Source organism: Oxyura jamaicensis, chromosome Z (genome assembly GCF_011077185.1).
Source record: "Oxyura jamaicensis isolate SHBP4307 breed ruddy duck chromosome Z, BPBGC_Ojam_1.0, whole genome shotgun sequence".
Classification (NCBI taxonomy): Eukaryota; Metazoa; Chordata; class Aves; order Anseriformes; family Anatidae; genus Oxyura; species Oxyura jamaicensis.
Genome location: NC_048926.1, coordinates 71,110 through 84,158, shown reverse-complemented (window position 1 = coordinate 84,158; position 13,049 = coordinate 71,110). Strand labels below are relative to the sequence as shown.

The following is a 13,049-nucleotide window of genomic DNA, read 5'->3' as shown; positions in this document are numbered from 1 at the left end:
TCCGCTCGCGCCCGGTCCCGGCTCCGTATAAAGGGGGGCGGCGGCGGCAGCGCTTGGCCCAGCCGGAACCGGAGCCGAAGCAGGAGCCGGAGCCCGGGCGTGGGCCGGCCCGCAGCGGAGGGCGGCTCGACGGCGGCACGGGCAGGGACACCGGCACCGACACGGGCAGGGGCACCGGCAGCGGCAGGATGGGCGGCGGCGGCCCGCGGCGGCCCGGCGCGCTGCCGCTGCTGGCGCTGGCGTTGCTGGCGGCGCAAGGCGGCGCGGCGCCCCTGCAGCCCGGCGGCTCCCCCGCGCTCACCAAGATCTACCCCCGCGGCAGCCACTGGGCTGTGGGTAAGTCTCCCTCCCGTCCCGCCCCGACCCGTCCCATCCCGACGCGTCTCGTCGGGTTCCGGGCCACCCGCTGCGCCGGCCGCCACCGTCCCCTCGGTCGCCGCGTCCCCGCCAGGAGCCGTCCCGTCTCCCCCGCGCCCGGGAGCTCCGGGCTCCGGCCGGCACGGAGTGCCGGTGCCGGGACTTGGCGAGCGCACCGGCGTTACAGGAGGGGCAACGTCGGCCGCGCCCGCCCCGGTGCTGCCGGCCCCGCCGCGCCTCGCTCCGCGGTACGGGGCTGCGCTGCACGAGGGCGCGGAGTACGCGGTGACCGTGTCGCCTCCCGCTGCCTCCGTGCTCAGACCGGGAACCAGAGGCCAACCCTAGGGCAGCTGGGCAGGAGCCAGAGCTCACCAGCGCCGAGGCGCCGCCGCTGCCCCGGGGTGCTCAGTACGGAGCCGGCCCCTCCCGGTGGTATCCTTCGTAGCACAGCGCCGATTACGATTGTGTTTTAATGGCAGCAAAGCACGGGATGGCAAAAACGCGTCCAGTTTAGCTGCTGGAAAGGCACTGGAGCTTAGACTTTAATATTAGAGTTCCCACATCCCACATCAAGGCAAGGAAAGTCTAAAACTTTCAGCTTCTCTGTCCAGTCCTTATTCCAGCAAATCTAACCAGGTGCCTCTCCCTAGCTCCAGGCAAAATGCGTGGTCATCTCTGCCCAGTTTGGAGAAACATTCCTTCAACCAATGTAGGAAACCAGTTGTGCACAACACCGACAACATCTCCAGTCCTAGCTGTGCTTCAGTTTCAACATCCCTTCTCTTCTCTCCCCTTCCCTCTCCTTCCCTCACACTATCGGTCAATTTGAAATTCCAGCTGATGTTTGAGCTATCAATTCCATGCCTGTCTGGGTGACTTTCATACTACAGTCATTGTTCTTACAGGACATTTAATGGGGAAAAAGAGCACTGGAGATTTTCCTTATGGTTATGAAGAAGAAAACAAGATCCCATTTTCAGCACTACCTGAAAATATCAAGCAGCTGGATGACTCTCTGCAGTGGGAAGAAATGTCCAAATATTTGCTACGGCTGCTGGAAGGGAATGAAAATAAAAGTGCTCACTTCTTAAAAGGAGGGCTTCCCTGGTATACGAGGAACACCTGGGAGACAGATGAAAATAGCAGCTGGAAAGATGTAAGTAAGACAAAACCTGTAAAAATATTCCTTAAAGTCAACTTTTGTGTTACAGTGATGTATTGGCTTCCTCTAACTTGTGTGTTGTCCAGAAAATTAATAGAAATGTGCCTAATGCACTAGTCATTCAGTTAAGTAGGATTTTACTCTTGATTAGAAATTGTCAATCACAGATTATATTGTTTATGAATTGATTTGCTACTGGGCATAAATTCGGCAGGTGTTCAACAGATTGCAGTGTCTGGATTCCCTTCAAGTTGCTCGGTTGTTATATTATTTTATTTTCTAGCACTTCGTGCTGAGATGACCACATCAACAGCAAGTTCTGTATCAACTCAGCAAAAACAAGCTAGTGTGAAAAAACAGGCGTGCATGCAGAGAGAAGGCAAAGAGCATTGTGTGCAAAGCACATCACACCAGCTGTTCCCTTCTGTTGCCATTCCAGGTGCCATTATCATGTTTGCCTTCAAGGCGCTGCAGCCCCAGGGGATGGAGCAGCTGAGCTGGAGGATTTCTTCAGCTCCTAGCTCTGCATTTGGCTCACGCCAAAGTCTTTTTCCCCCAGGCATCAGTTTCTCTGGTTGATGATGCAGACCACTACTGTGGTCATCTCTGGTCACACAGAAAGGATCTGTGGCTACAGACAAGCTTTAATGTGCACCTAGGACCAGCCTCTTCCTCCCTTAAGTTAGTGTACTTATGAGTCCTAGTTCACAGGGTAACAAGGCTTTGGTACAAAGATTCACCCCTATTCTTTTGGAAAATCCTCTGAAATGCACTTGGAAGGATATCAGTGAGGTTTTACAGAAAGTAATCTGAGTCTAAAAGACTTATCAAGTAAACTGCAAAATGTACTAGAAAACTCATTTCTTTATAACGCATGAGATTCAGAAATAGTGATGGAGTTGCAGGATTCTTCTGGGTGACATTGAGACAGTATAGAAGGAATAATACACACCATTAAAGATGTTAGTGGGAAGAGTTTTTTCTTCCCATATTCTACAATGATATTACATAGTTAATATTCCTCAGCTAACTTCACCTTGGTCTCCCTCTTGAAATCCTAGCACAGTGGTCAGTGAATACCTTGTCGCTGACTTGCCTAAGGATAAAGATTTACTTGTTAAATTAAGTCATGATCTATGTCTCTTACACCACTGATACGAATGCTGTCCATATGTTTCTTTCTGGCTATGGCTTTATGGCAGTGATGCTTATAATAACTGTGATTAATACTATCTAAAAAGTAAGCTGTTTATTGCATCCTCAGCTCTGCTGTGTGCAGCTTTGTAATCAAATTAGACAAACAAATCCCATTATGCTATGTAAAGAGGGAAATATTTTGACGTCTATAACTATTTGGTAATAAATCATATTTAAAAAGGCCAGATATTGCCCTTACTGAATTCTATTCACATGTGTACTTTTACCCAAAATTAATATCCAGAGTTTTGGGGTCAGACATTGAACATATACATGGAATAATGAGATTATTGCCTTAAGACTCCAGAATTCTCAAATGATGGGTAAGACATACAACAACTGGCAGAACCTCATTTTGCCATAGAACCTTTTGTTTCCAATGCGTAAAGTTAGTTTGTCTCTATCCTGAAGTAAAGCATAATCATGAAAGGGTGGTGTGCCTGAGTTACTTTCTCCTATTTTCAGTCAATGCAAACGAAATTAGCAAATGAAGACTTTGCCTGCTCTTTATTCAGTGAATAAACTACAGTTAAAGTAGTTAAAGGACAGAAAGGAAATCTCTTCTGCAAGCTGGCCTAAGTGTAAAAAGTAAGTTGGAAAATAAGCTTTAAATTTTTTCTGTGACTTGGCTTTTTATCACTAATGAGACATTATATAACTGAGATGGCAGACTGAATTATTCAGGAGAACAACTTTCCTCGTACTTCGGCAGTTGGTTATTAAACTAACTGAGACAAATGAGGTCTGTTTTGGAAAGATTATTAGGAATTTGTTTGTTATGTGAATACACAGAGCAGCCTGTGTATTAGGCTTATTAACTTAGTGAGTGACTTTTGTCAGGACTCATCTATAAATACTATTTTTCTCTCTTTATTAGATGATGGAGTATTTGCTTCAAGTTGTGAATATGAAAGAGAACACTCCAAGCTGAAAGAAGGTCTCTAAACCTTGAAGAAATTGAATACTTTCCATAAGAGACTATGTTTCCCAAGCACTTGATTGTATCAGATAATCAACAAGGTTTCCTTTCTGTAAACAATATTTCCTTTGAGTAAAATATCTAAATACAAATATTCTTGTATGTTTCAGCAATGACTACACTCCATTTTAAAAGTTGCATTTTCTCACTTGAATGGCTTTGATATGCATAATTGTCATGGAAGGGTCTTCCAATTAATTATACAACGTCTATCTAATCAGTTCATCTCTTAGTTTAAAATTACATGACATTTCAACATTTGCAATAAATAGTTTGAATGTAAAGGCCGAGTTTATACTTTTATTTAATAAAATGGAAATTGGCTGTGTCATAGCTAGTAACAAATGCACAATAGAATGATTCACTTTCCACTGAAGCTTTTCTTGAATTGCTCCCTGGCCTGTCATTTTGTTCAGTAAGGGGGAGCTGACACTGCCTTCCCAAGGTAGCTCTGCACCAAGTGCAGGGAATGCGATGTACTGCCATGGCAGGCAGCAGGCAGGTCTGCTGAGCGATGCTCTGCCTCATTTGACTCAGAGGCGAAGCGGCAGCTGAGCACGCTCCCACACATGCACGTACTCCTACAGACGTGACTAGCCGGTCCAGCACCATCATGTTTTCACAGGAGTCTAAAGGAAGAACATTGCCTCCCAGGAGAACAAGTGAGTGACACCTTTAGTGGGGCTACAACACATTTTAGCTAAGCAATGCTCCTTGCTTACTTGTAGTTTTCAGTACCCAGCTGGACAGTCCCTTCATGAAAGACCCAGACAAGGAGATAATGTGCTGCCACCTCTCAAATGAGAGCACTGACAGACAAGACTGTAAGGATGAGGGGAAGCCCAGCACAAAGCAGGAGAAGCAGATCTGGACAAAGATCTATCTTTAGTGTAGTTTCTACCTTCCTTGGCCCATGCTGTGGAGCAGGAGTGTTTGTCCAAGTCATGGGCTCACAGCTGTGCCTGTCTGATGCAGGTACAAGAAGGATCTGGAAGTTTTGGTAATAGACTGACTCATCGTGACAGGAGTAACAGACCTGGGTCAAAGAAGAACGAATAAGAAAGAAAACAGTGCCTCCTAAAACAGCAGTGCCACAGCCCATGAGCTGTTTACTCACAACAGCAGAGGCACTAGCCTTTGCTGTTCATTAAACACAAGAGCACAGGCTGAGCCACTGTGATCTCAGGGATAAAAGATTAGGAGGGTTAAGGAAAAAGTAGGCAAGAGAGAACAGGACTTGCACCAGAGGGACCTTGCAAGGAGCATGCCTGCAGAGCAGGACACTGCTAGGTGGCCAAGATGTTAGGCAAGCACAGGTCAAAGCCAGCTGTCAGAGCACCCCATTTTTCAGTACTGCTGCTGAGACATCTTTATCCCTTTTGGAGCATCAAGCCTTGTAGCTAGTGGTCTGAACACATCTGACTCTCTGATGCAGTTGTTTAGAGACTTTTTAGGCACACCGGTGTGCGCTGACTGCTGGGGAAGGATCTGGAAAAGGCATCAGCGAGACACTGAGGCATGAGCTGGTTTCCACATTGCCCACTCTAGGTTCAGGCAGTTGTGAGCAAGCCCAGACACAAACTATGCATCTAAGATGCATGACTGATGGAAACAACGGACTTCAGGCACTTGCAAGCTAGCTGTGCAGGTTGGAGGGATCTCATGATGGGAACTGAGCATTGAGGCCGACCAGGCTACAAAAGGCAATTCACAGTTCTGAGTTTGTCACTCTGTCCAGGCAGTGGGATATACAATATCCTGCTGTTTACTGATATGCCCTCCTTTGGCATAATTGTACAGTTGAAGTGCATGCTTAAGGGGATGGAAGATTTGGCTTTAGGACCTTCTCAGTTTAAGGCTAGCGTGAACCTCCAGTTTCTATTTGTGCAACACAGTTATGAGGATATTGACTGTGACAGCAAATAGCATCTCCCGACTCTTCTGCGGACCGTGGCAGAGCCCCGGCGGCTCCCCCTGCCCGCCAGGCCGCACTCCTGTGCTGGGCGGGTGCCGCAGGCCTGGCCCAGGCTGCCCAGAGAGGGGCTGGGGGCTCCTCGGGGAGGTCTCCAGCAGCCGCCTGCACGTGGGGCTGGGCACCCTGCTCGGGGGGCCTGGGGGCCGGGGGGGGGGGGGGGGCAGGAGCATCCGGGGGAGCCTCCGAACCCGGCCGTGCCGCGTGACAGTGAGCCGACGACGCGGTGCATCGGCAAGGCACCTGCCCTGCCGCAGCACGTCCCGCCTCACGGACCGCCACAGCCGCCCGGGGGGCCGGGCCCGGCGGCGCAGCTCCGCCCGGGCCCGGCAGGGGGCGCCCCCGGCCAGCGGATGCCTCGCAGCGGACGCAGCCCCGGCCCTCGGCGCCCCCGGCCGGCCCCGGCCCCTCTCCGTGGCGGCGCACCGCGGCGCCCAGCGCCGGGCTCGTCGCTGCAGGCTCTCCGCCGCGCCGAGCAGTAAGTTAGACCATTGGTGCGCGCTTCACTGCAGATATCCTGGGCTCCAGGTCAAATTCCGGTCACCACAGCGAGCATCCCAAATGAGGCCAGCCACGGCGAAGACCTGGTGTACTTACCTGCTGGCCCGGGGCTTTTGTCACCCAAGCTTGCTTACCGCTTTCCATTTCTCCTTTTTCTGGCCGATCACCACCCTGCCCTAAGACAGTGCCCTAAGACAGACCTGACCCGCAGGTAGGATTAGCACCTCAGCAAAATCCCTCTGCTCTCATGATGTTCCAGCCCTGCTTCCCCTCCCTCACACCACACGAGCTCCCATGACAGGATTTTGTAAATGGGTAGTCAGTGGCTGACAAACTATAATGAAGGAAGTCAATAAAGTTTCAAGTTTATATCTCATGGCATCAGGGACACAGGACAATGCTGACTGCATGGAAGACAGAACTTGAATGTCTGGCCCAAAAACGCTGCAGATGAAGGAAAAATCCTTGAATTAATGCCTGATGGAGCTGGATTTCACAGTATGTCCCAACAGACTGAACTGAAGACAGATGTGGCCAGGAGATGGGAACGGGTACTCGAGGTTATTGGATAGTAGGTAGCGTTCTTACTTGCAACCCCTGTCAGATGTAGCTGAGGCAGCTGGAAAGAAGAACCTTCAGGTCTCCATCTCACCTGCAGACATTAACAAGTCCTCAGCAGAGGAAGGGAACAAAATTGTCCCAGACCCCACAGCTCAGAAAATAAATTTAAACTGTGATTGAGCTCTGTGTGCTTTCATCTCTGGGGCTGTGACCTGTCATGGCTGTGGAGCAGACACAATGGCCAGCTCTCTGCTGCAGAGGGGTGACAGCTGGGGGTACTAACGAGTGCTAACCTACATGGCCACATCTCCTGACCCCATCCAGCAGGGACTGAGAGTCAGCCTGGACAGAGAGACAGTCTTGCTTCACTGGAAAGCAGCTGAGCTGAACTGCAGGTCAGAACTCTACTCAACTTAAATAGGTCAGGATTCTCTGTGAGTTTTCTTGAATACTGACAGGATTTTGAGCAGGGTTGTGAAAGAAGAGAGATTAGAATATACTTTCTGCTGAGAAATGGTGGCATTGAGACCAAGTTTCATGACATTTTATTTGTAACTACTAATTCAGAGATCTTCAAAGCTCTTGATGATAATTGTCTTCTCTCCCGCATAGCTCATGCTGTTGACCTGTACAAAACTTTACAGAGCACTTCTCTATATTAAGCCTGGGATTTCTGTCTGGGTAAAAGCAGCCAAGCCTAATGGAAAGACTTCTCAGGAAAAGCCGTCCGCCTCTCCACATTTCATATCTTAATGAGAAATCACCCAGGATTAACCTCATTTGCAAGTGGAGAGATTGCTACAGATAAAGCAGATGCAGAGACGGTGATTTAATTTTACTTTTCCAAAATTCTGAAGCCAAATGCAAAGTAGGTGATTTCATGGTCTGTATAATATGAATAAATGTATATCTATCCATCCTCTCCCCAGGTAAAAAACATGAAGCTCAGATAGATCATGTGGGATTTACCTGGAAATGTATTGGAATGCTTTCCAAACGTAGCTAGGGTCCTAGCTCAGCCTGTTCATTCAATTAAAATGCAACTTGGAAGGAAAGGGGAAAGAGCTCCTCAGCTCCTGATACTGGCTGCCTTCCCCAACGCCAATTTAACTATGAGTGATTCCCTTTTGACCGGTAGCAGACATACACTGTCTTGCTTCCCAGTCCCAGCAAGGTTTGCCTCTCCTGGCTCATCACGTCCCCTGAGCAAGGAGGTGCGGTTCCCCCAGGAGAGCATCTGTGCATGTCTGTGTGTGTGGAATGGTGGCAAGGATTTGTCCACACATACCAAACCCTCCCAGGAGTCTCCTGGGGCAGCCCCTGCCAAATGCCCCGTAACCAGGACACTGAGCAAAGACCAGACCACTCTTCTGAAAATTCTAAGTGTTTACAGCTTCACTCACCAAAGCCTACACACTGCCATGAGCGGCACCCTACCGCTGACAAACCCTGTCCTACAAGTCCACGTCTCTCAACTGCCATGTTTAGCATAATGACATTTTCTGTCTGAAATTGTCTCCATTGCAAGGTCGTAGATTTCTTAATATTTTCACTCGCAATCTTTTATTGGTATAGTTCTTCCTTAGAACTTCAGATGTTGCAAAGAAGTCAAATATAGAAAATAACAATACTAGCTTGCTAATACAATTTAAGCAAAAGAAGAAATAGATCACTCAGAAACAGCCAGGCTAAGAGCCTTAGCAAAGTTCGAGTAAAGAAGTGGTTAAGGATCTAGATGATTTAATCCACTTTTAAGAAAAGGTTTTACAGTGAGCAATTAGATGCTGGTTAAGGAATTAATCACTAATGGGTCATTAACTCTGACTGCCATTGTACAGTTAACAAGCCGAGGCAGGATTATTAGACTCAGCACCCAATTAAGGAGGAGAAGATATTTACAACAAACCGAACAAATGAGCTTTTAAAATGGAATGGGACAATTTGAAAGAAAGTGTAGGAATACAAGAAACAAGACAAGGTAGGAGAGAGATGCAAGTTCTGTCCCTTTATTGTTTTTAAAAATATTTACCTCTCTGTGACCACTCATGTTTAGCAGATTAGAATGTTTCTTTTTAGCAGTAAACTTGTCACTTTCCTTGAAGCACACAACTTATCTTTGTGTGTAGATAATCTATTGCAGGGTTCACATTTACAAAATACAAAAAAGACCTGCTTAATATCCAAGTAAAAGAACAATCGCCACAGCTTTACATAATTATCATTTTTTGCTTGCAGATTTTGGATCAAGAGCTTGATAAAAGTGAATAGGTGTCTTCACTTTGCTGACCTGTTGCTGTCTCTTATTAGTGCTTGACTCTCTCAAGTAACAGCGTCAGTGCTGATTCCAGTGCTGAACAGAAAGTCAGGGGGGTCTTTCAAGTGGCTTTGCAGGACACAGGAGAATGGGAGGCAACAGGGAGGGAGGGCAATAGCGGCAAAATGTGGGAGAGCACTGAAATCTTGGGGTCTTGCTTGCTTGTCGTGAGCAACAAGCACGGGAAACAGGTTTTGGGTGACAGTTAAATGCATTCATGTGCAGGAGGGTTTTAAGCCGAGTAACACCAAGTAGGACTGTTCCTGCCCGTGGTGTAGCAGGGTGTGTTCAGCATGTGTAGACATCTATTAATGTGTCTGCTTCTGACGCAGCCCAGGTGTGCAGGCACATCTCAAACACAAGGAGACATCCTTCCCTCACAGCCACCGGAGGAGACGTGCCTTACTGCAAGCCCCATATTCTGGGCATCCTCGGTGATACAAAGCTCACCTGTAAAAGGGGCAGCGGGGCACTCACTGCACCTACCTGCCCCCCAGGCCAGCACGGCTGGGGAAGGGAAGCCCGGACACAGCATGAGGCCTGATACAGAGAGGCAGGCTGGATGCGCACAGAGGCCAAAGAGGGAGGGAAAGGCATTTTCAAAATAAAGGGATTCTCATTATTATCTGCAAAAGGAGCTCTCCAGACAATGGATGGGGCTGCTGTGGAGGAGGCTGTGAAGGGATGTTTAGAAACTGCTGTCTGAGGTTAAAAAGCTCCCTGAAGTGAAGCTGAACAAAGCTGACATACTTGTTTCTGACAGGACTCTTAAAGATACGCACAGATTGTGAAAATATAATTAGAAGCCAGCCTTTGTCTGCCCACAACGAGTGGGAAATGGTGAAAGGAGCGGTCTCCCAGTCTGCATTGAATCATCCCCAGGACACAATGAGGGCGCTTGTGCATCCTTCTCCTTCCCTAATGAGAAACATTAATTGCCACAACCTCCAGAGTGTGCAGAGCGCCCCGTGCCCAGTGGAGGAGAAGGGGTGTTTCATTACAGCTTCTCAGCCCCATTACGGGCAGTAACAGAGATAATGGAAAATAAAGATGCCGCAGATTTTGTTTAAACGGCTCGGGAAGGGTGCTGTGCAGTGGGGGGTGAGCGCAGCCCAGTGCCTTGCCAGCACCCCAGCCTTGCCAGGCCAGCTGCCCCAGTCAGCCCCCACGCAGTGGCTGGGCTGAGGAGCCAGGGAGTTGCAGGACTTTCCAGATCCTTCTCTGAGGTGGTGGCATGGGCCGGCAGCCTAGGGTGGGGGCAGCAAATCCCATCCAGCCCCCGGGGCTGCCCTGCTGAGTGCAGGAACGCTGCAGCTGGGCCCTGGTGGACCCTGGCCACTCTTTGCAGAGCATGGAGCCACTGGCTGGGTGTGCGCCCACTATGGGACCACATCTTTGGCCCCATCAGAGCCCATGGAAGTGGCTGAGGGGAGCCACCACAGCCAGGGGCAGGGGGCAGCAGGAGACCCCCAGCAAGGCTGGGCTGCAAGGAGGGAGAGGGCCATGGCCAGGCCCGCCACTCCCCACCGCACGCTAGAGGCAGCGGCGGGCCTGGCCTGGCTAGCCCCCTTGGGCAGACACACAACACACAGCCTTTACACCAGTTGTGCCATTTAATGGTGCAAACAGAAAACCCTCCCCAGATCACACAGGCCTTCGTTCCCAGCCACCCTACACCACTCTTCGCCCTACTTCAGCTTTTATTGCAACTAAAGCATCCAGCCAAGAAGGGAGAACGAAAGAGATTTTTTTCCTAAGCTATGATCTGACCCCTAACTCCACAGGGCATGTGGAAAAGGAGATTAAAAAGACCACAAAATACAAAGCAAGCCAGGGCATGGGGAAACAGCTGGTGTGAGGGACAGCCCTCCGTTGTCAGGTCCTCGTCCAGGGGAGCCAGAGTGGGTCAAGGGCATCCCTTGGGCATCCCGGTACCAGCCTTCCCAGTGCTTTTGTCCAGGTGCTGGAAGAGGGAGCTCAGATCGTCTGCCAGGGTTTGCCGATGGACTGGATGTGCTCCTTGGCCTTCATCCGCAAGGCAGCAATGCTGGTGTTGCGTGGGTCCGCCTCATCCAAGGGGAACTTGTCCACAAAGGTGGCCCCACACTGGTAAGGTGGCGGTGGCCCCATTGCCCCCAGGGGCTGCAGCGCATGGGTCACGGCCGGAGAGTTCAGGAAGGGTGGTGGTGTGTAGCTGCCGGGCAGGCTCTGCGGAGAGGCCACAAAGCCAGGCAGGCTCTGCAGGGCCGTGCCGCTGGGCACAGGCGGGCTGAGCCACGTCTCCAGGGGCAGGCTGCTGCTGAGGGGGCCCATGGGAGTCGCCTGCGGTGAGCGGTTGAAGGAGAGTATAGGTGAGTCCTGAAGCTTCATAGAGGTCACCTCCAGCTTCTCCTGCCGCCGCCACTTGGCCCGTCTGTTCTGAAACCACACCTGCAAGCATAGCCGTGTTAGCCAGGCACCACTGTCCCCGGACAGCGCTGCTGTGGAAGGCAGACGCTTCCCCAGGCACAGAGGGACACACGAGATTGATCAGAGGGAATAGAGCAGGGTAGGGCAGGGCAGGAGATGGCACCAGGGCAGGAGCGGATTCGGAGGTGCTTCCCCGTGGGCTCGGGGAAGAAGCACAGTGAGGGCCCCGTGGAGACACCCTGCCGCTGGCCGGGCATGGGCTGCACGGAGCCACCTTGGGGCCGCGCCGCTCCCGCATCCACCGCCCGGCTCTGCCGCCCCGATCCCCCGGAGCGGGACACGCCGCTTAACCGGCGGCAGCCGGACGAGAAACGGCCCCGGGCTCCGCCGGTCTCTGCCCGCGGGGCCAAGCTGCGCCCGCCGCGTCGGGGCCGTGCGAGCGGAGCCAGCCGGGGACGTGCCCGGAGCTGCGGCGGAACCCCGCGCCCCGTGGGGCCGCTCGGCCAGACGCCGGCCGAGGCTGGCGGCAGCGGCACCGGAGCAGCGGGGCCGTCGGCGCGGCGGGGCTGAGCGCCTCCCGCTGCCACGAGTGAGGGACCGGGCCGAGCCGGGCCGGGGGCTGCCGGTGCTGGGAACGCGGGGCTACGCCGGGCCCGGCCGGACTGCGCTGCAACAGTACTCCCGGTCCCGGTCCCGGGGCCGGGGCCGGGGCCGGAGCTGTCCGTGCGGGCGCGGGCGTTACCTGCACGCGGACCTCGGGCAGGTTGACCTTCATCGCCAGCTCCTCGCGGCTGTACACGTCGGGGTAGTGGGACTTCTCGAAGGCGCGCTCCAGCTCGTGGAGCTGGTAGGTGGTGAAGGTGGTGCGGTTCCGCCGGTGCTTCTTCTTGGGCTGCTCCTCGTCCGACGGCTTCCCCTCGCCGCCGCCGGCGGGCAGCTCGGGGCTGGCGCTGCTGGGGCAGTACGGCTCTGCGGGAGGAGAGAGGCGAGTCAGTGGCAGCGCGACCGCCCGGTCGGGACCGCCCCGGAGCGCGGGGAGAGCCGCCCGGGACCCGGCGCCCCTCGCCCGCCGCGCTCACCTTGGAAGCGCTCGGCGCGGCCCTGGCGCTCGTCCGGCTGCGGCTCCCCGGGCATTTTAGGGAGGCCGTGCCGGGGACCCCGCTTGTCCGCCTCCTTGGCGCTGCCGGCGCCGCCGTCGGGAGGGAAGGGGCCGAGGAGGCCGTCCTCCTTGGTGAAGCCCAGGATGGCCTCGATGCTGTGCAGCCTCGACGGGTTCCCCCCGGGGCTGCGCGCCGCCGGAGCCGACAGCGAGAAGGCGCCCTCGGCCATGGCGAGCGGGGCGCCGGGCGGGTGCATGGGGCTGCCGGCCTGGGGTCCCGGCGCGGCGGCGCTCCCGCCCGGCCCCGGGGCGGCGCGGGCAGCTCTGGCACGGCGCCGCCCGGCAGGCTGGCCTCCTTGGGGCGGGGGAGGAGTGCCGGGGGGCGGTGGGCCAGAGGGAAGGCGAGGCCCCGCGCCGCTCTGGCCTGGCGGGGAGGCAGGGCATCCCCTGGGCCCCGCTGCCGCCGTCCGCTGAACCCCCGCCCCCCCGCTCTCCCCC

At 53.2% G+C, this 13,049-nt stretch overlaps 2 protein-coding genes and 1 long non-coding RNA gene across 4 annotated transcripts in view; 1 reads left to right on the top strand and 2 right to left on the bottom strand.

Annotated features, from left to right (window-relative positions):
- LOC118155959 overlaps positions 1-6,410 on the bottom strand; it is an 8,716-nt gene extending 2,306 nt beyond the window's left edge. Inside the window, exon 1 of the long non-coding RNA XR_004746080.1 lies at positions 6,265-6,410. This is a non-coding gene — a long non-coding RNA (uncharacterized LOC118155959). The remainder of the gene's footprint in view (positions 1-6,264) is intronic.
- Positions 66-3,973, top strand: GRP (gastrin releasing peptide). Its single transcript, XM_035309648.1, has 3 exons — positions 66-336; positions 1,263-1,513; positions 3,594-3,973. Exons 1-3 carry the CDS (start codon positions 189-191, stop codon positions 3,645-3,647), a joined length of 453 nt encoding a protein of 150 aa, XP_035165539.1. The 5' UTR covers positions 66-188; the 3' UTR covers positions 3,648-3,973.
- A 3,507-nt stretch (positions 6,411-9,917) lies between the features above and the next one.
- On the bottom strand, positions 9,918-13,030 carry RAX (retina and anterior neural fold homeobox). 2 transcript variants are annotated; one of them, XM_035309645.1, is made up of 3 exons: positions 12,532-13,030; positions 12,195-12,421; positions 9,918-11,473 (listed from the first exon to the last, which is right to left on the bottom strand). In XM_035309645.1, exons 1-3 carry the CDS (start codon positions 12,806-12,808, stop codon positions 11,021-11,023), a joined length of 957 nt encoding a protein of 318 aa, XP_035165536.1. In that variant the 5' UTR covers positions 12,809-13,030; the 3' UTR covers positions 9,918-11,020. The 2 variants fall into 2 exon arrangements, with proteins under 2 accessions (XP_035165536.1, XP_035165537.1); XM_035309646.1 differs by having other exon boundaries at positions 12,207-12,421.
- Positions 13,031-13,049: the final 19 nt, after the last annotated feature.